Genomic DNA, 19,757 nt, shown 5'->3' with positions numbered 1-19,757 from the left:
CCTCAGGAAATCATTAAAGCAAACTGCGCGCAGCATGGGCTCAAATCTCCCCACTTTCATCTCGAACTGGAGATAATTCTTCTTATCTCCTCTGGCTTTTCTCTTTTTCTGATTTTCCACGAATCTCCATTTCATCCCGATGAGTTTCTTCGTCACAAATCATCACACTGCACATGTCACTCAAAACCTCTTAACTCCACATCTCATTCTCCATCCTTTCTGCTCCTTTTCCTGCAGCCTTCCCATTTCTTTTCAACCCTTTTTCTCCAAAGAGCCGAGGCCAGTTTCAGCCACTCATCTTTACTCACTTCCCTCTTTCCTTTTCATCCCCCCCCCCCCCCCCCCCCCCCCCCCTTTGCATGTTACTTATTTTTACTGGTGTATTTTTGCCTTTTTACTGGAGAAAGTGGAAGGCCGTAATGGGGCATTGTTGGCTTATCGATGGGATCTTTAGTCGGGGAAAACTAGGGAAATGTCAAGTCAATTAACATCACATCACATATGTTGGTAGCTAATAACACATTCTTTATAAGACATTCATTCATTCATTGTTAATCGTTTGCATTTTAGTGGAGAAAGTGGACAGATATAATTGGGCATTTTGGTCTTTGGATGGGATTTTCGGTCGGGGAAATTGGGGAAATTAAATCAAATAACTTACTTTAAACAAAGCAATGTTATAAACACCTGCAGACTGCATTCATGTATTGGTTACTAATAAGACATGCATTGATGGTTATTGGTTTGCATTTTAGTGGAGAAAGTGGAAGGATAATCGGTCATCGTTGGCACGGCCGTGGATGAGATTTTTGGTGACAGTTCGGGGAGAATTGGGCAATTTAAAATCAAAAGACTATGTTCATAGTTGGTTGTCTTATCAGGACACACTTTATAAGACATCCAATAATGATTCATGGTGTGATCTTGAGTGAAAAAGGGGAAAGACATCATGCATTTTTGGCCTATAGGTGGGATTTTAGGGACACTTTTGGGGGAAATGTGGGAAGTGTAAAATCATATATTGCCCTACAAATAACATCAGTTGAATGAAGCAACTTTTTGAATCAGACGTGCCTAATAAGACGTGCTTTGAAGGTTAATGGAGAAAGTGGTCAGAAAAGGAGCTCCAGCTGCTCTGCTAACCTGAGCGTTGGATAACACACACAGCAGGATTAATATCTCCTGCAGGGTAACACCTCACTGAAATAGAAACACTCCGGCTGCATAAACACCCCCCCCCCCCCCCACGCCCTCTCCTCAGATTAGCGCTCCTCCTCCTCACGATTTAACACATTTCACCAAGATTACAGTTTCACCGTTTCTGGACTCATCGCCTCCTTTACTTATTAGTGACATAACTCACTGGTCCGGAAGTGAACGTGCAGCTGAGACCTGATGTTCTGCATGCATGTTAAACGTCAACATACAGTACCCAGAAAATGCACCTTTTATTTAGAGTTAATTTCCCTCCCATGGTCTTCCTCTCCTGTGAGCAGAGGATGATTAACGCTCTGAAATCCCAGCTCTCCTGAATCAGCTTTGAAAGTGAAAATCACGCACGTGCGTGCGTGCGTGCGTGCGTGTGTGCGTGCGTGCGTGCGTGTACGCACGCACCCTAACCTAACCTAACCCTAACACACACACACACACACACACACACACACACACACACACACACACACACACACACACACACACACACACACACACACACACACACACACACACACACACACACACACACACACACACACACACACACACACGAACACTTTCAGTGGTGTAAACAGTGGCGGCCGGTCCATAGGGGCGCTAGGGGCGCCGCCCCACCTCTTCCCATATTGAAAAAAAATAAAAATAATAATAATTAAAATTAAAATTAAAAAAAAAAAATATGTTTAAAAAAAAATATATGTTTTTTATTTTTATTTTTAATGAACAAGGTAAATATTATATAATTGGTATCAGTAAAATGTATAATCTACAATAAAATCTCGTTTAAAATTGTGTTACGATGTCTAAAGTTACTGATAAGTCACATGTTTCCTGCCTGGCCTTGCCCATGCACCTTCTCTCGTCTGGGCGCTAAGAGAGGAGCCTTCAACCAGTGCAGCATCAGCCACTAGCAGCTGACTGTTGCTATCTGTAACGTGTAAACTATGCCGCGAAAATATAATTTCAGCCAATCAGCGTCGTCAAAGATGACGGTCACCAGGCGCCAATGTCAGCGCCCAGTGCAGTCTGTGAGTAGTTTGGACAGTGACTCGTATCCGGTTGACGCAGTAGTTGATGAGGATGGCTTCGTGTGCAGGTGGAGTCTCCGGACCTCGGTCCCCGGCTAATTCTGTTCAAGAGCTAATCTCCAATCCTTTCGAAAGGAGAAGTTTGGCAGATAAATTGTTGCTTAAAGACCTTGCACCGGACCAACCCGATTTGAATATATCGCAGCAATCTCGTGAAAAAGACAACATTTATACACGAGGCTTCACAAGTAGCTGGTACACAAGAAAGGCTTGGCTAGCTGGATGCAAACAGGTAAATGCTGTCTTTTGTTTCCCATGCTTGGATATCACTTTATATGTAGAGAGGAGGTTTCCCATGGTTGTTAGAAGTTTATTAATAAGTGGGCATTTATCACAGAAGTGATTGTTCTGTCTCCACGTTTGTTGCATTGTCTGTGATGTATTTTCCAACGGTTATAGCTCCTGTTCTGTCCCAGCAACACTACACGGTTTGCAGCTCCACCACATTTTTGGTTTATCTTCGGTGTCGCTTAAAATCTGCTTCCCATCGGACTAAAACCTCCACGTAATCTGAAGACAGATACTTGAAGTTATTTAAACCTTTTGCAAACTTTATGTTCTTTCTTGCTCTAGCCTTGCCAGTTACATTGTACATAACACATATATTATCATTATGCTAACTGGTTGTTCGTGTTAGACGATGTAGCTTTTTCATTTCTGAGTTATTGCTATATGTAAATAAGCCTGTTTGTAAATAATCCTCAGAGAAACAAAGAAAAAACACAATTTATGACATTTTGTGCTGTGGTTATTTTTTTTAAATTGCATTTATTCACAGTTCAGTTTGAAATGCTGTAGTGACTTGTATTGAACCACTTAAATATTTATAATTAATGCTACTGAAAAGATGCTATTAATTTTATATCTCACATGCAGTTCACTGTAAAGCTACTTGGTGAAGGTGTTGGTTCATAAAACATGAACAGTTTTAAGAAAGAAAAAAACAGACCAGTTCTGAGAACACAAATTCCTGGTAAAGTAGTAGATGTTGAGGTTGATAAATAATATTTTCCACACTGAAGATTATGGAGGTATTGATCAGTCTTCTCATATTTTTAAGCCTCGATTTCTCCTTTCCCCCCCCCCTCTAACATCACCAGAAGTCATCATTTAAGGGGTCATTTCTCGAAAACAATTTCCGGGGGGAAACCCCCCGGACCCCCCGGGTAGGTCACTTACGGTACGTCAAGAGCCCCACCAAAAAAAAAGACCACCGGCCGCCACTGGGTGTAAAGTAACTAAGTATATTAACTTAAGTTCTTAACTTAATAAGATAGTAAGATGTGTTTTATTAAGGTTTTTTTAAAGGAGTTACAACAGTTGAGATGTACTGAAGTTATTACAATCAATTACATTAATAATAAAAGTGCTTTTTCTTGTGCACCAGTAGATTTTGGAAGCCAATATCGTACTATTTGCATTAAAATATTGCACTATTATAGCATATACAAAGATAGATCATCTAATAAATAAACATGAATGCATCAATTATCATAATCCAGTGATCTGCATTGGACTATTTATTGAATTTTTACTTGGTCAACAGTTTACAGATGTCCCGCCCCTTAGCCTATCACGTTGCAATGTGTTGGAGGCGCGTTAGCCAATAGAAGCGCGAGTATTACAGTACATACTGACGTCACTATATAACAGAAGTAAACAAAGGAGTCCAATGGAGGGAACTTTGGGATTTTAGCCTTTGCAGACCATTTACATGCACACAAACCTATATAACACATTATAGGAAAGAGAAAACCCCAACAAAGCATAATAGGGCCCTCTTTAGGTTAATCATCTGAGTACTTCTTCCCAAAAACAGTCTCAGTGTGTAACAGAGAGTGGCGCCTTGGGGTCACATGTGTCCCGTCCAATGAGAGGCCTCCGCTCTATACACAGAGAGTAAACAAACAACAACAATGACCTTCAGGGTTTACAAACATGCACTCAGTGTGATTTACTACTAAAAGATAGTGGTGGCATTCAAGTTGCACGAGCACTAATGTTCATCCGCTAACAAAAGAGATGGAGGCCAGGAACCAATGGGGGGGGCAGCGGAGGTCACATGGTTTAGGCCTATACACAGTGTGTGTGTGTATGTGTATGTGTATGTGTATGTGTATGTGTGTGTGTGTGTGTGTGTGTGTGTGTGTGTGTGTGTGTGTGTGTGTGTGTGTGTGTGTGTGTGTGTGTGTGTGTGTGTGTGTGTGTGTGTGTGTGTGTGTGTGTGTGTATACATGTGGGCATTGATGCGAGAGTGTGTGCTCATGTATGTTGTTTGTGTGTGTATACATGTGTGTGACCCAGCAGTCCAGATGCTCTCAACTGGACAAACGAAAACCTTGTATCTCCGACAAAATATACATAAACTTTGATATATGGACTTTTTTTGGTCGTGAAATAGAGTCAAACAGTCTTGATATTATATCCAAAAGTAATCTTTTTTTAAACTCAAAACAATAGGTAATACGTAATGCAGGAAGTTTACAAACACATTTCTATATTTAGTTTTTTCGCATGTTCTTATTTTTGCTCCAATTAATTTCTAGGATTTGCAAAAGTTTTCTTAAATGACTTTCCTGTAAAGCCAGTACTGACACTCTTTTCAAAAGTTTACACAACAAAAACCTAACTTCACTTTTGTTTTGGGTGGCATCTCTTCCATTCCTGGGCTTGTATCGAGTAGTTGCACACCAACATATCTGCCGTAATATATAGGGTTATTATGCCGTTACATATGATAATAATTACCATAATCGACCACATGCATCCAATGTTTGATCAAGTGGGATCATATTGCTGCACACCTTCAGGGTTAGAGCAGATATGCATCGTTAAGGTCCATCTGGAGGTGACTTCTCTTATTTTAAAGAGAAAATACAAGATTAAATGTAAGAAAACAGCTGCATGAGGCGCACTGCTTTTCTGGAGATACGAGGATTTCATTCAGAATCCACACCATATGCATACAGATCAATATAAGTCTGTTTGAATGTGTTTTGTCGTGTGTGTGTGTGTGTGTGTGTGTGTGTGTGTGTGTGTGTGTGTGTGTGTGTGTGTGTGTGTGTGTGTGGTGTGTGTGTGTGTGTGTGAGTGTGTGTGTGTGTGTGTGTCCTGATGTTATGTAATGGAGGACAGCGGTGTCCCTTAAGGTTTGACTGCCCTGCCCTGATTTGAGGCGGACAGATAAGCAATACTCAATACAAACATATGGAGCTAAACTCACGGGAATACTTTTCCATTTCAGCTGCTCTCTTTCTCCTACACACACACACACACACACACACACGTTATGACTCCAGGACTTAGGGTCATGGTTTATACTTCAAAGGGCGTTTTGTCCCGTTGAAGGGATTTTTTGCGACAGATTTGGGGGAAATTATTGAAGCATTAAGTGCACATAACGTCCGTTAAACAAAGTAATGTTTAGAAAACTCACTACACCTTCAGGCTGTGTATTCATATGTTGGTTTTCTGATAAGACATGTTTAGCAAAGGTTTATAAAAGTTGTTACCAGTGGTGTGGTTAAGTATTGTACTTAAGTAAAGACTTTGAGGTACTTGAACTACTGTACATTTGGAAGACAATATTGTACTTTTTACATTTATTTGACAGCTTGAGTCACTCTACAGATGAAATAATAAATACAAGTTGACATATAATTGTATGTAACGATATCTCGCAGCATTATAAGTAAAATAATGATCTTAAGCTTAAATTAATTGCGTGAATATTCATATTCCAGTAATTTAATATTCTGTATATGATTCTGAAAATGGCCATTACGCATACATTTTTTATTATTTTGATGCCTATGCTTTTCTACTTTTACTTAAGCAAGATTTTGGATGCAGGATTTGTAACAGTAACAGAGTATTTTTACAATTTAGTATCGCTATTTTTACTTAAGTAACATATATGAGCACGTCTTCCACCTCTGCTAGTCACTACATGTTCTATTAATGCTGCGTACATGAATAAAAACCATTAATGAGAGCTGTACTGGTATCTCAGAATTCCTTTGCATTGGTATTCATCCTCATGCGTTATAACTTGCTTTGTCTTTCTGACTGCTCCCTAATCTCTTCTGATGGCTTATTAGAAAGAGAGGAACTCATGTCCCTTTATAATGACTTACATTAACGTCAGTCTCCATGACTTGTTAGAAAGCCATTACGTCGTAGATTAAGGGTCACGACGACTTTCTCTGTTTTGAATCAGACTTCAGATCTGCAGATATAGAAGAAGGCTCGATTATCATAATCTGCAGGGGGCTGCTGTACGAGCAAAAAAGAGTAAGACAAAAACAACATCAAAGCAAATTGTTAAGTAAGAAGATAGCAGCCATAGGGATCTTTTTCACAACGAGGCGAAAATACTTATATAGCATTATCAAATGCTATAATTGGCCATGAGTAACTCAACTTATAAAGTAGGTCTTCTATGGAAGTCGTACCAAAAATATATACACAAACAAAGTCATTGTGAGTTTTTGTAAACGTATATACACTGGATGCTTATTTCTCAAATTGAACCAACTCATCTAAGTAAAATGGAGGTGTGTGGCGCAGTGGGTTGTGCGTAGGTGTTCGGATCAGGGGGGTCACAGGTTCAAACCCCACTGCAGTCAGCATGTCGTTGTGTCCCTGGGCAAGACACTTCACCCCAAATTGCTCCTGTGGGGATTGCCCACAGTATTGAGTATGTAAGTCGCTTTGGATAAAAGCGTCTAACAAGTAACATGTAATGTAATGTAATATATAAAGTGTTTAGCAATATTTAGAGAGGCCTTATTCTGCTTATGGGGTTTCCCTTTCCTGTAGTGTGTTTTATAGGTTTGCAAAGGCTAAAATCCCAAAGTTCTTCTAAAAAGTGAGCATCATATGTCCCTTTTAAATGAAGAAAAAAACATATGTTTAGGTCCAAATCCTCCATATTTCTTTCCTTATGAGTATTATGCAATGGTATAATACATTTAAGAGAACATAAATTGTTTAAATGCAAAGATATTCGTCACCAAATTGCTCACATTGATCATAAAAGTAGTGCTTGGATGTTACTATGGATAATGTAAAAACAGATCACACTGTGCTGATTGCATATGTTTTTGATAAATTCAGATTTTAAGGGTTGCAATTTAACATTTTCTTAATTGTTTGCAAATATATAGCAAAACAATAAACCCCTGTATCACGATTACCAGATTCTTGCCCAAACACAGACATAATGTTGGACACACAGGCATTGAAAAGTGTGAGAATACACACATATATCCACTTTTCTGATGAGCTCTCCCTCTCATGTCCTTGCTGCTATTTTTACTCTGACTTCCTCTGGTTTAGGGAGACAGGAAAAAGACGCTTGAGGCAGGAAGCACAAAAAAAAAATCACAACAGTGTGAGCCCTAAATACCTGTGAGATAATAGGAAGTTAAAAGAAATTGAAGTTTATAGCGAGTTTCCTCAAAGTTTCCTCATTGTCTGCTCCACTTTTTTTGCCTTGTGATCACCTGCAGGGTTGAGCTGTCATTCTCTGTCACCTCTCACCTATCACTGTGTGTGTCTGCATGCATGTATGCCTGCAAGTATATGACTTAAAGTGTGCACATGTATGCGCATACATACGTCATCACTTTGCACATATTCCTCTCAAAGTAAAAGGACATATAGGTTGACATCTTCCTGAGTGAATCAGATGTGACAAATGTCCCCCTGCAGCTGCTTTACCTTCCTCTGTCTACTCGTTTCTCCTCAGAAACACTTTTGGGTCAGCGCCCACTGACTCCATTTCGTCTATTTGCTGTTTGTCTATGTGTTTATCGGGTTGAAGCAAGAACTGTTGACATCTGAAAGAGTTGAACGACTGGCAGCTTTTTTATCCGCCATTCCTTGAAGGCTGCATTTCCATTTTTTAAGGCTGTATAAAAAAGCTGATTCCCAGATGAACAATCTTTGTCTGTCACAGTCATATCAGTCAAAAGGGAAGTTCATACGATCAGCAGACACATTGGGTCCCTGTGGCTCCATTTCATCCTCCTCCCAAACTTATAATGGGCCATCTGTCTACAGCTTCAAACAGGATTGAGAACTAGCTAAAAACAAACCCAGAAAAACTGTGTAAGCTACTTTAAAACTTTTGAATTTAGCACAAAACTGCCTAATTTCAAGTTGGATGAGTAAGAAAAATCCCAAGGGAGCCAGAGGGGAAGCTAACAGTTAGCTAGTTAGCACAAAAAAAATCTCATATGGCATCAAACAGCTGAATAATACCTACATTAAACTTAATTGGGTACTTAAGAACTGAAAGATCACCCAGGGAATACTTTTATTACATTTTCAAGGTGGCTTAAACAAAAAATTATTCATTGTCTGTTAAAGAAGGGAAGCTACACAAATTAGCTTGTTAGCATGAAAACACTAACGCTGGAGTTGCAGCCTGGATTTATTAGCTGAATAATAATTATAATCCAGACAATCATATACTGTGTAGGCTACTTAAAACCTGATACATAATCAAACAACTGTATTGCACACTTTAACAGTAAAAAATCGGTAACCTCTGTGCTAGAGAAGGCAAGACAACAAGTTAGCTTGTTAGCATGTTAGCAAAACCACAAAGATGCTCCCCGACCTCGCAGTGGAAGACGATTAATAACCAAGAAAACAATACATAAGAGAAGTGAATGTGTTGCAGCATCACACAGCCAGAACAACTGTAAGTAGGCTACAGATCAACAACGTAAAAAAAGCAAAAGATAACGATTCATAACATAAGAGATGTATACAACTCGTATAATAATAGAGTATGAACTAATAGCAAATAATGACAAAGTTATGATGAAAGGTGACAAGTGTTACATCATAAAACATCCTGCGTGCATCCTGCTGAACAATAACCCACACACTGCAGCTTTTAATTGGAAACTTAAAAAAATATTTGTAGCCTATGCGTCACAATTAATCCTGTTTGTCATGCATTTGATAACCACAGCTTTCTAATGTCTCAGAAATGAGTAGTCAGATTTAAATGTAGGTGTAAATACTCAATCGCCTCCGGGTTTTTTGGGGCAGTTTGATGACAAAAAAGCACACAGAAAGCATTTTAACAATTACACTATTTTAAATATATGATAATGTGCATGAAATTCTAGAAGAAGCGCCTTGTTTGTGTGTGTGTGTGTGTGTGTGTGTGTGTGTGTGTGTGTGTGTGTGTGTGTGTGTGTGTGTGTGTGTGTGTGTGTGTGTGTGTGTGTGTGTGTGTGTGTGTGTGGCCTAGCATTACTATCCTTGTGGGGACCTAAATCTGTTTACACAGTCACGTGTGGGGACTCGCCTCCCTTATGGGGACATAATGGGGAATCATTAATTTTAGGGTGAAGACTTGGTTAGGGTTAGGGTTAGGGTAAGGGTTAGGGTAAGGGTAAGGGTAAGAGTAAGGGTAAGGGTAAGGGTAAGGCTAAGGGTAAGGGTTAGGTATGTGTTGGTTATGGTTAAGGTTAGGATAAGTCTCCAGGAAATGCATGCAAGTCAATGTAATGTCCCCTGAAGTGATGTATACATGGTATGTGTGTGCGTGTGTGTGTGTGTGTGTGTGTCAGTAATCGTCAGTGACAGCGAGACTGACTCTGACTGTAATTTGACGAGCGGAGGGAGCGATGAGTGACAACAGAGGGGGAATAAAGAGATCGTGACACGGAGATATCTGTCACTGTCGTTTTACTTCCAGTGGATTATCTAAAAGTTTTGTCTTTATAGATAAATCACATGAAGGGTCTTAAACTGGGAGGGGTTTGACCCAGAAGATCTCTGATCTGTGCTCATGTGTGTGACAGATAGTATATTTAAAGTAGTGCCTTTGATCTGTCAGTGTTTATTATCCAAAATACAGAAGCTTCTTTGTCATTTAATGGCAATTTTCATCAGAAAAATAAAAGCATACAAACAGATTTTACTTTAACTAGAATTTGTCTAAAACCTTAGTTCATAATAATAATAATAATAATAATATTTTGCATTATTTTGTATTATCATTATTATTATCATCAGTAGGTCTTTTAAAAACGGGGGTACAACGAGCGGATACAGATTTGCTGCCGATATGACGTCAAATCGGCGGTGGACCCACAGAACAACCCAGTCTTGCGGCATTTTGTGTTATAGTCACGAAATTAATTTAATCTATTGATTCGTGTTCACCAACACGATTTTCCCATTTTTACAACATACTACCAATATAAATACATTGCTTCTAAAATCGTTCTGTGTCAGAATACTGAAATCTGTATTTTTTTAAATCTGTTTTTCCTTCTAATTTGTTATTATTTACATTGCTTTTAAAATCGTTCTGTGTGACACGAAAAAAATGGGAAAATCGTGTTGGTGAACACGAATCAATAGATTAATTTCGTGACTATAAGACGAAATGCCGTGAGACTGGGTTGCACAGAAAGTTGCTATCAGATACAATGCCTGACGTGTTTTGGACGTAATCTCGTCTTTGTTTACATTAGCATCGCTAACACTCAGAGCTAGCCTGTACTGGAGAGAGCATGTGTTTAGAAAGCCTTGTGATAAACCCGCAAGAGAAAAAGCATTTGAGCTCCATACTGTTTCAGAAATAATCCTTGATGTGGTTTAGAACAGGATGGTGTTTTATCACAGCATCATTTAACTTTATCTCCGGTAGAATTCTGATCAGGCATTAGCTCCGCCTCCTTTCTGTCTTTTTTTAAGCTAAGGACCCAAAATCCGCGTTTCTCTAACAGGTCTGCAATAGAGGGGTTTGAGCAGTATGAGGCATGGCTACAACGGGGGATCTGTTTGGTATTTTAAGCAAAACACTTCACAGACATGTTTTGTATAGGTATGGCCCTACAATATATTTGTCCAATATAGCATAATAGGTCTACTTTAAAACATCATTTATTTTTTTATTTGCATTTCATATTAACATTCTGCAACTAAGTAACTAGGAACTAATATTGTAAGATGAATATAGTCGAGTAAAAAATAAAATGTGTCTCTGAAATGTAGTCGAGTAAAAGTATAAAACTGCATAAAATGGATTCAATGTTATAGTTGCTAAAGTGTGTGAGTACATGTTATTGTTTAACTGTAATATCAGATATAAAAGTGTGTGAAAGTGCAATTGCGTGTGCAGTTAGAGGATCAATAATGTGCGCTTTAATGCATAAACAGGACATGAGGACATACAGGAAAGATAAAGTGTCTGTCCTTAATGTATATGTCTGTATTTAGGACATTTAACATCACATTAATCCATGGAGTCACTCTGCAGCGAGACACACAGAGGACTTACTGTAATATTAACTAATCGTGTGTGTGTGCGTGTGTGTGTGTGTGTGTGTGTGTGTGTGTGTGTGTGTGTTCTGGATGGAGTAATTGATTGTTAAAGGACATTAGCGTGGTCTAATGTGATGGGAGAACATGGAGGTAATGATCTCAGGATCCTCGCTGTTACATAACGGAGTCATAATGAGTCCTGGGAGAAGAAACCATACAGTACGTACTTACAGAATATATAAATATCACGTAGTCCATACCTCTCTATGGTCGGGAAAAAAAGGAATCCTTCTCTATAAATGCTTTTGTGAAATTGCAAACCAAATGAGTAAATGTAGACAATGCCGTCTGCACATGTTCTTGTTTAATTGTTGCACATTAACAGAAAAAAAGGTTGTTTAAGATAATTACCTACAGACAAAATCATAATGTTTTCATGCAGTGGTCATTTTGATGATGTCTTGTTCAGAATAGTGGAAAGAAGAACATCCAAAATACACATTTAGGCATTTTTTTTCTTACTAATATTGTCTATTTGGGTCTGTACAAATCTCCTAAATTCACCAAAAGTCAGAATTAGCATAAGATAATGCCTCATTAAAACATAACCTTTAGAGAACTTGTAATATAATAAATAATGGTCTTAATGTCAGTACTTAACTGGGGAAGTTAGATGATGATATTAGTTAATTCGAGTTTTACTTAACTAACCTGTTATAATGACTTTCACAATACATATCTTTAAAGAACTCAATATTAGTTTTTACTTACTAAAATCTCCGCTTCAGTAGCACTTACATATACCAAACTTTCCATTTTCATTTCTATCTTCATGTCTTGACAGAGGGGAGTGGAAGATATTTGGATGATGTGAGAAATGGTGGAATTTTTGGTCATTCTTGTAACTGCAAGATCACTAATTCCCAGAGGAGAGATTACAGTCATTAAAAGATGAGGCACAAATTAATTGAGCAACAAGCCACGAGAGGCTGTGGTTTAAAACTAAGGGGTCCTTTTATGAGGGCTTATTGAATTATGAAAAGATTACTAAATGTACCTGGCAGTGTTTATTGTTTTACAAATTATACTGAGGCTGCTTTTGTGATGGTTGTTAACTCAGCTCTATCTTAAACGTGGGGTAGGTAAGTTTGAGAAACCGGCTCGAGATACACTTTTTGTTATATTCCATGGAATGCTCTTAACATCCCGATAGCAATGAATATCTGAAGTGCTTTGAAAAAAAATCCATAAAAAAATGTCATCTGTGGAAGCCGTAAAAGCACGACCAATCATCTGAGCCGGCCCGGCTAAAGTAACTGGATGGCCTACCTGCCTGTCAGCCTTCCATCTGTGCACAAACTTATCTCGTGCCCTCATTGGTCATGTGCGCGTTCGTGTGTGTTGGAGGAGGGGCTCTGTAAGGAAGTGGCAGATTTTCTCCGGTTGTGTATTTTCAAATTCTAGCACACTCAAGCTGGTTTCTCAAACTTACCTACCCTACCTTTAACGTGTGCAAGCAGGAAATAGCCATCAGGCTTTTAAACTTTTTCCACTTGGACCTTTTGTATTTTTTTAATGAAAAACATCATTGTAGTTGCAGAAATGTTGCCAAGCATACGCAGTGGAAATCATGCATCGAGGCAAGTCACTTTTATGCTGTATATTAAGGACATAACTTAGTTGGATACTTAAAGAGACATGCAAACAACCTTCTTATAAAATGGGATTTTTACATTGGAAATTGAAACATGTTCTTTGGCAAACACACGTTTACGTTTTGTTTAGAAAGATAATCGTCACATAATAACACCGCTTTATGATTATTGAAGCATAAATGCAGTCGCTTGGGGTTATAATGTTGGGCTATAGAGGAACCACAGCACGGTCCGGCAGTGGTTCAGTCAGTAGGGGCTTGGATTGGAAGCTGTAGGGTCGCCGGTTCAAGTCCCCGACCAGACCTAAAATATGGAGTGTGGACTGCTACTTGGAGAGGTCCCAGTTCACCTCCTGCCCTGCCGTGGTGCCCTTGAGCAAGGCACCAGACACCTCACTCCCATTGCTCCCCGGACGCTCTACAATAGCTGCAATAGTAGTACAATAGAGTACTAGACTCCTGGTACTAGGATGGGTTAAATGCAGAGAACACATGTCACTGTGTGCTGTGTGCTGTGTGCTCTGCATGTGTGACCATTGAAGAGGGGTTCATCCCTCCCAATTCTATCCACATGACTTCACGTCACTACCGCTAAGCTAAAGGCGGCTAATGTTGGGCGTGATGGCGTTTAGTCGTCTAATTTAGACACTTGTTAGCAACCACTGTTTTTAAATTCACCTGTGGGGTATTTACTGACGTATTTTATGTCGTATAACAAAATGAGAAACCAGACAAAGTGTTGTAGCACGACAATGTGGAATGATATCAGTATATGGAATCTGATTATGGCTGCACATTTCTGAGCAAACGTGCACCTGCTTACCCCTCATTTCAAAGATTAAGACTTGGAAGCTATTTCTGTCAATCCATCCCACCTTTCAACCAGCCGCACGGCCATCTTCCTTCTCTATTTCAATCGGCTTCAATCGGCTGCACACACACACACACACACACACACACACACACACACACACACACACACACACACACACACACACACACACACACACACACACACACACACACACACACACACACACACACACACACACACACACACACACACACACACACACACACACACACACACACACACACACACACACACACACACACACACACACACACACACACACACACACACACCTCGCTCCGAGACAGGTGCAGTTTTTGTTGCAGATTAAAAGTCCAAATCAGCAAGTTGTTTGAGCGGCGGAGGCCCGAGGCTCCGAGTGAGTCAGAGAGGGAGAGAGGGGGTGAGGAGACAAACGATAGGGTTTAAAGACGAGAGGAGGGAGGGGGGGGGGGATGAGGAAGACAGATTTAGGGCTGAGTTTATATGAGGAGGGGGCAGAGAGAGAGAAAGAATAATAAGACTGAAAGAAGAAAGAATTGAGGACGAGAGAAAGTGATTTAGTCTCTTTGTTGTGCGATGCAAATGATTAGAAGGGGACAGACTCACGTCATAATCTAACACACACACACACACACACACACACACACACACACACACACATACACACACACACACATGCACAGTGTGTATAAAAGGATTCACTATAAGATGATTTGAATTGATTTGAATGAATGAATATAATGTCCTCCTACAAAACAAGGTGCCCCAAATAGAGTGTAACTCATAAATGTATAATTTTTCAAGTCGTATTTCTTGTAATATATATTTTTATCGTCCATCTTTGACTCATCTACTTTGACTTTGGTAAGCAACCCCTAACAAATGCAGAGAAATAAATCATATGGGCCTACATTTATAACAGAAGTATTGTGTTTGATGTTAGACTTCTCCTTCATTTCCAGCGATTTTTCAGACAAAAGGCATTTTAAAGTGCTTAACAGGGGCATCAAAAATATGTTTAAAATACATAAAAATTGCATTTCAAAGACAGTAAAAACTAAAGATGAGACAAAGCAGATACATATTTAAAAAATGCGAAGGATATTGCATTTTAAAAAAGCAATAAAAACACAATGGGAAGTCAAAGTTGGGGGTCAAACGCAAAGGTCATGCACGTCTGTTTTCTGTTTCTGTCTTACAGAGGCCATATCCTGCTCATGCTCAGGTTCATATTAGCATTTAGTGTCTCTACTGTGACATGTCTCCATGCTCCGTATTTTCTCCTGTAACTTCTTCATGTTTGAAAAAGTCAATAAACAAAGCGTTAAAATCAAAACAAGGTCATGCATGTAAAGTTAAACACACACTGTGCTCACATTTGTCTACATGAGGCACTTGCAGATGATAAAACATGCAGAATTATGACATGTGACACTGAATAAAGCTGCATGCCGACACCAAAGCCCCCGTAGGACACACACACTTTCTGTGACACACACCGTTACTCACAGAGATCATCCCACACACACACACACACACACACACACACACACACACACACACACACCACACACACACACACACACACACACACACACACACACACACACACACACACACACACACACACACACACACACACACACACACACACACACACACACACACACACACACACACACACACTCTTACAGGCAGGTTGAGTGTGAAAAAGCCGCCGCTGGCTGTCAGGTCGGTCATACTCACTCTAAGTCGTGTGTGTTTTGTGTACCTGTAAACATCTTGGTGTGTGTGTGTGTGTGTGTGTGTGTGTGTGTGTGTGTGTGTGTGTGTGTGTGTGTGGTAGAAAGGGGGCTAAACACATGAGCATCGTTAGCGAAAAGAGGCAGAGGCACCAGGGTTTGAATTATTGATCAAGGGAGTGAATAGCATCAACACTGTAAATTCAGCAAATGCACAGGGAGAGGAAATGTGTTTATTCAAAGTGATGAGTACGCCCGAGTGTGTGTGTGTGTGTGTGTGTGTGTGTGTGTCACTCCTTTGCTTTTCCTTGCCTCCAAACAGCCCTGAGTCCAGACATCATGACCATATTGCAGGAAATCTCTGCCGTATGTCGCTCAGCTTCTGAACGCCCCGAGTCCAAAACAGCTGACTGGATTTTATCGTAGAGGAATATCAGAACAAAAAAAAGTTTAAACACAGAACGGGGATGAAACGATTTCAAAGGAAATGTGTGTCAGCGAGCACAGACTGGCAAACTGGTTATTCATGATGTAGAGGATGAAAGGCGGTAAATGGTTTCTAAATTTAAATTGCAATAGACAACGTTACCCTTTTCCCACCGATAGCATTTTGTATTTCTGTTGGTGTGAAAAATACAAGCGTATAACTTCCGCTTTGTTCCTCAGAGCCTCCTATAGCTACAACCTAAACAACTTATTTATATAATCAGATTTGTGCCATTTAGATATAGCAAGGCTTCTCAAAAGTAAATCGTATAACTTAAGCAAACACATAAATCTGATACTTATTCAGACCAACAGGGGGGAAATAGCAAGAATGGGCGATGACGTTGGATCAAAACGAATGACTTTTAACAACTTTTGAGTCGATTTTCTTGCATTTTTTATTGGAAAAGAGTAGGCAAAACTACACGGACCACAATGCATTTTGTTTTCCACGCCTTTGTGTCATATATTGAACCAATGGTGTCATTTTCTCTATAGTTAGTGGAATCCACATTTCCTTCATAATGATGAATTCAAGCAAAAAAACATGCTTATTGTAACTTTAATGTAGCGGAAATAGTTATAAAATAAATAATAGCAACACACATCCCTCAGAGGAATTAACACACCACCTACTTTATCATTGTCACACACACACACAAACACGCAACATCCACATCTAGTGAAAACGTGCACACTCCCTTGGGATGAGATGATGTACTGTAAAAGAAAAGTGTGTGTGTGTGTGTGTGTGTGTGTGTGTATTCCAGCTGTTCAAGAAAGCCATCTCGGAGGAGCAACTGTTCACATCTGGATAACAGCTGATGTTTGTTATCTCTCTCTCTGACAGATGGAAGTCGTTTTAAATCAAGCTGTGCAAACAACTCTAATGTGGAAGACATTATTTTTTTATTTGTGTGCTTAGGGCTCGTTTTGTTTGTGTCATTCAAATGTGTAACCTTGATGCAATAGTGTGAGTTGAAGCTCATATTCATGTCCAGTGGGTGTGTGTGTGGTGTGTGTGTGGTGTGTGTGTGTGTGTGGTGTGTGTGTGTGTGTGTGTGTGTGTGTGTGTGTGTGTGTGTGTGTGTGTGTGTGTGTAGGACCCTGACAGACCTGCTGAAGCAGGGGGGTGAGATGAGCTCGATGGAAAACGTTGCGTCCAGTTCGCCAAACGGAGGACGAGCCAACGGTGTTTCAACCCGGATGAAGCGCAGCAGGAGTGGTGAGTACTGACACACACACACACACACACACACACACACACACACACACACACAAATAGCTCTGGATGATGATGATGATGCTGGTGTGACTTTTTTTTAGGGAGGGCTTATGGAGGAGAGATGGAGATGGAACAATAGTAATCTAAAAGTAGAACACATGCATGTTGCACGTGCAGAAATGGTGCACTACAGTACACACACACACACACTGTTAATTAGTATGTTAATGTGAGCAGGCTGCAGCCCTACAGGAAGCACGTGATATTTCTTTACATTCCCTATCACACAGATTTAACACTTTTCCAGGTACATGCAACTCTTAAATGTAAAGAGCAAGAGTGTCATCATGTCTATTCATATTCAGACTGTTTAACTGATCTATACAAAACTGACTATGCATGCTCGTGTGTGTGTGTGTGTGTGTGTGTGTGTGTGTGTGTGTGTGGATTAGTATGCATTCTTTCTCCTGCATGTGAACATGTGTGTGTGTGTTTGATATCAAGCCCCCCTGTGGAGTTCATTCTCTCATCTCTGGCTCTGTATAATTTCTCAAGCTGCTAATGATGTGACATACTGTTCTTTAATCCAGAGAGCTTCATTGATCAGGTTCAGATTCACGGGTTTCAATAAAAAGGGACGTTTGTTGGACGGTTACTGTTGCTCGTTTCCCTATAAATCTATTAAACTGGGATGGAGTGAATAAAAAAGAGGGAGATAAAGCGATTCAGATCACAGCGTCACCTGAGTCTGTAGCCCCACAGTTATCAAATCATTTAAAGGTCCCATGTCATGCTTTTCTGGTTATTACCCGTCCCCTTGTGTGTAATGAAGGTTTGTCTGCATGTGAACGGTCTGCAGAGTCACAAACCCTCAAAGTACACCCTGTAGCGAGTAAAACTCTAACACAGAAAAGACCTGTCTATGCTGCCCCAGAACGCCTCGTTGGACATTTCAATTTTTCTTCCTGGGTACAGTGACGTGCCCATACCCAAATGGACCAAATGGACCAATCCGTGGAGCCGTTACGTTACGTCCGCGGAGCCGTTACGTTTGGACCAATCCGCTGACTTCCTCACACACTCAATCTTTTCTCAGCTGCAGCTCCGCCGATTTCTCCTCCCTGAGACGGCGGGACACGGCGAGGCTGTGAGTCGGTATGTGAGCACACACACAAACTCCCAGCCAGGCTGCGTGTGTGTGTGTGTGTGTTCGGGCTGAGTTCCGCTGTCTCGCAGACGGCCACTGGGCTCACAGGGAGGGGGGGGGGGCAGGAGCTCCAACAAGCCGTTTAGGACAGAGAGTGAATACACATACTATACAGAGATGCTGTATGAGAAACCAATGTGAGTTTGGAAAATTGCACAATATACATTTATTTTAGTAGACCTCAACAATGGAATTATGATCAGTAGAAATGGCCATGACATGGGACCTTTAATATTAAAAGATGTGTTGAAATAAGCTGCATGTCATACTAAATTGGAGAGGAAATATAAATGTATTGACTGTTACCAGATCTACAAATATCATCCCATTTGCACCATCATTCTCCCTACATTTCTTGGAGAAACAAATTTAGAAAAATTGTGGTTTTAAAGGTGGGGTAGGTAATTTTGGAGAAACCAGCTTGAGTGCGCTAGAATTTGAAAATACACAGCCGGAAAAAATCTGCCACTTCTTTACAGAGCCCCTCCTCCAACACACACGAACGCGCACATGACCAATGAGGGCACGAGATAAGTTTGTGCACAGATGGAAGGCTGACAGGCAGGTAGGCCATCCAGTTATTTTAGCCGGGCCGGCTCAGATGATTGGTCGTGCTTTTTACAGTACTACTGCTTCCACAGATGACATTTTTTTATGGATTTATTGTCAAAGCACTTAAGATATTCATTGCTATCGGGATGTTAAGAGCATTCCATGGAATATAACAAAAAGTGTTTCTCGAGCCGGTTTCTCAAACTTACCTACCCCACCTTTAAGATGATCCGAAAAAAGACTCTTGATTAAAACCTTCCAGTGTCTGTTTTTAGTTGTTTTAACTCAGTTTTTTGGTAGTTTTGTTGGTCATTCTTCACCTCTTTGAGGACACTTAGCATTTCTTCCTGTTTTTTAGGTAATTTTGGGTAATTGTGCATCTCTTACTGATCTTTTAGAGTCTGTTTTTAGTTGTTTTAACTTTGTTTTGTT

At 40.1% G+C, this 19,757-nt stretch overlaps 1 protein-coding gene across 1 annotated transcript in view; it reads left to right on the top strand.

Annotated features, from left to right (window-relative positions):
* Positions 1 to 19,757, top strand: part of shisa8b (shisa family member 8b) — a 36,824-nt gene that overhangs the window by 861 nt on the left and 16,206 nt on the right. Inside the window, exon 2 of the mRNA XM_034134855.1 lies at positions 17,445 to 17,566. Coding sequence (XP_033990746.1) covers positions 17,445 to 17,566 — 122 coding nt within the window. The remainder of the gene's footprint in view (positions 1 to 17,444; positions 17,567 to 19,757) is intronic.

The sequence above is a fragment of the Trematomus bernacchii genome, unplaced genomic scaffold, assembly GCF_902827165.1.
Source record: "Trematomus bernacchii unplaced genomic scaffold, fTreBer1.1, whole genome shotgun sequence".
NCBI lineage: Eukaryota > Metazoa > Chordata > Actinopteri > Perciformes > Nototheniidae > Trematomus > Trematomus bernacchii.
The sequence above is the reverse complement of the archived record's forward strand: the minus strand, read 5'-3'. Positions and strand labels throughout refer to the sequence as shown.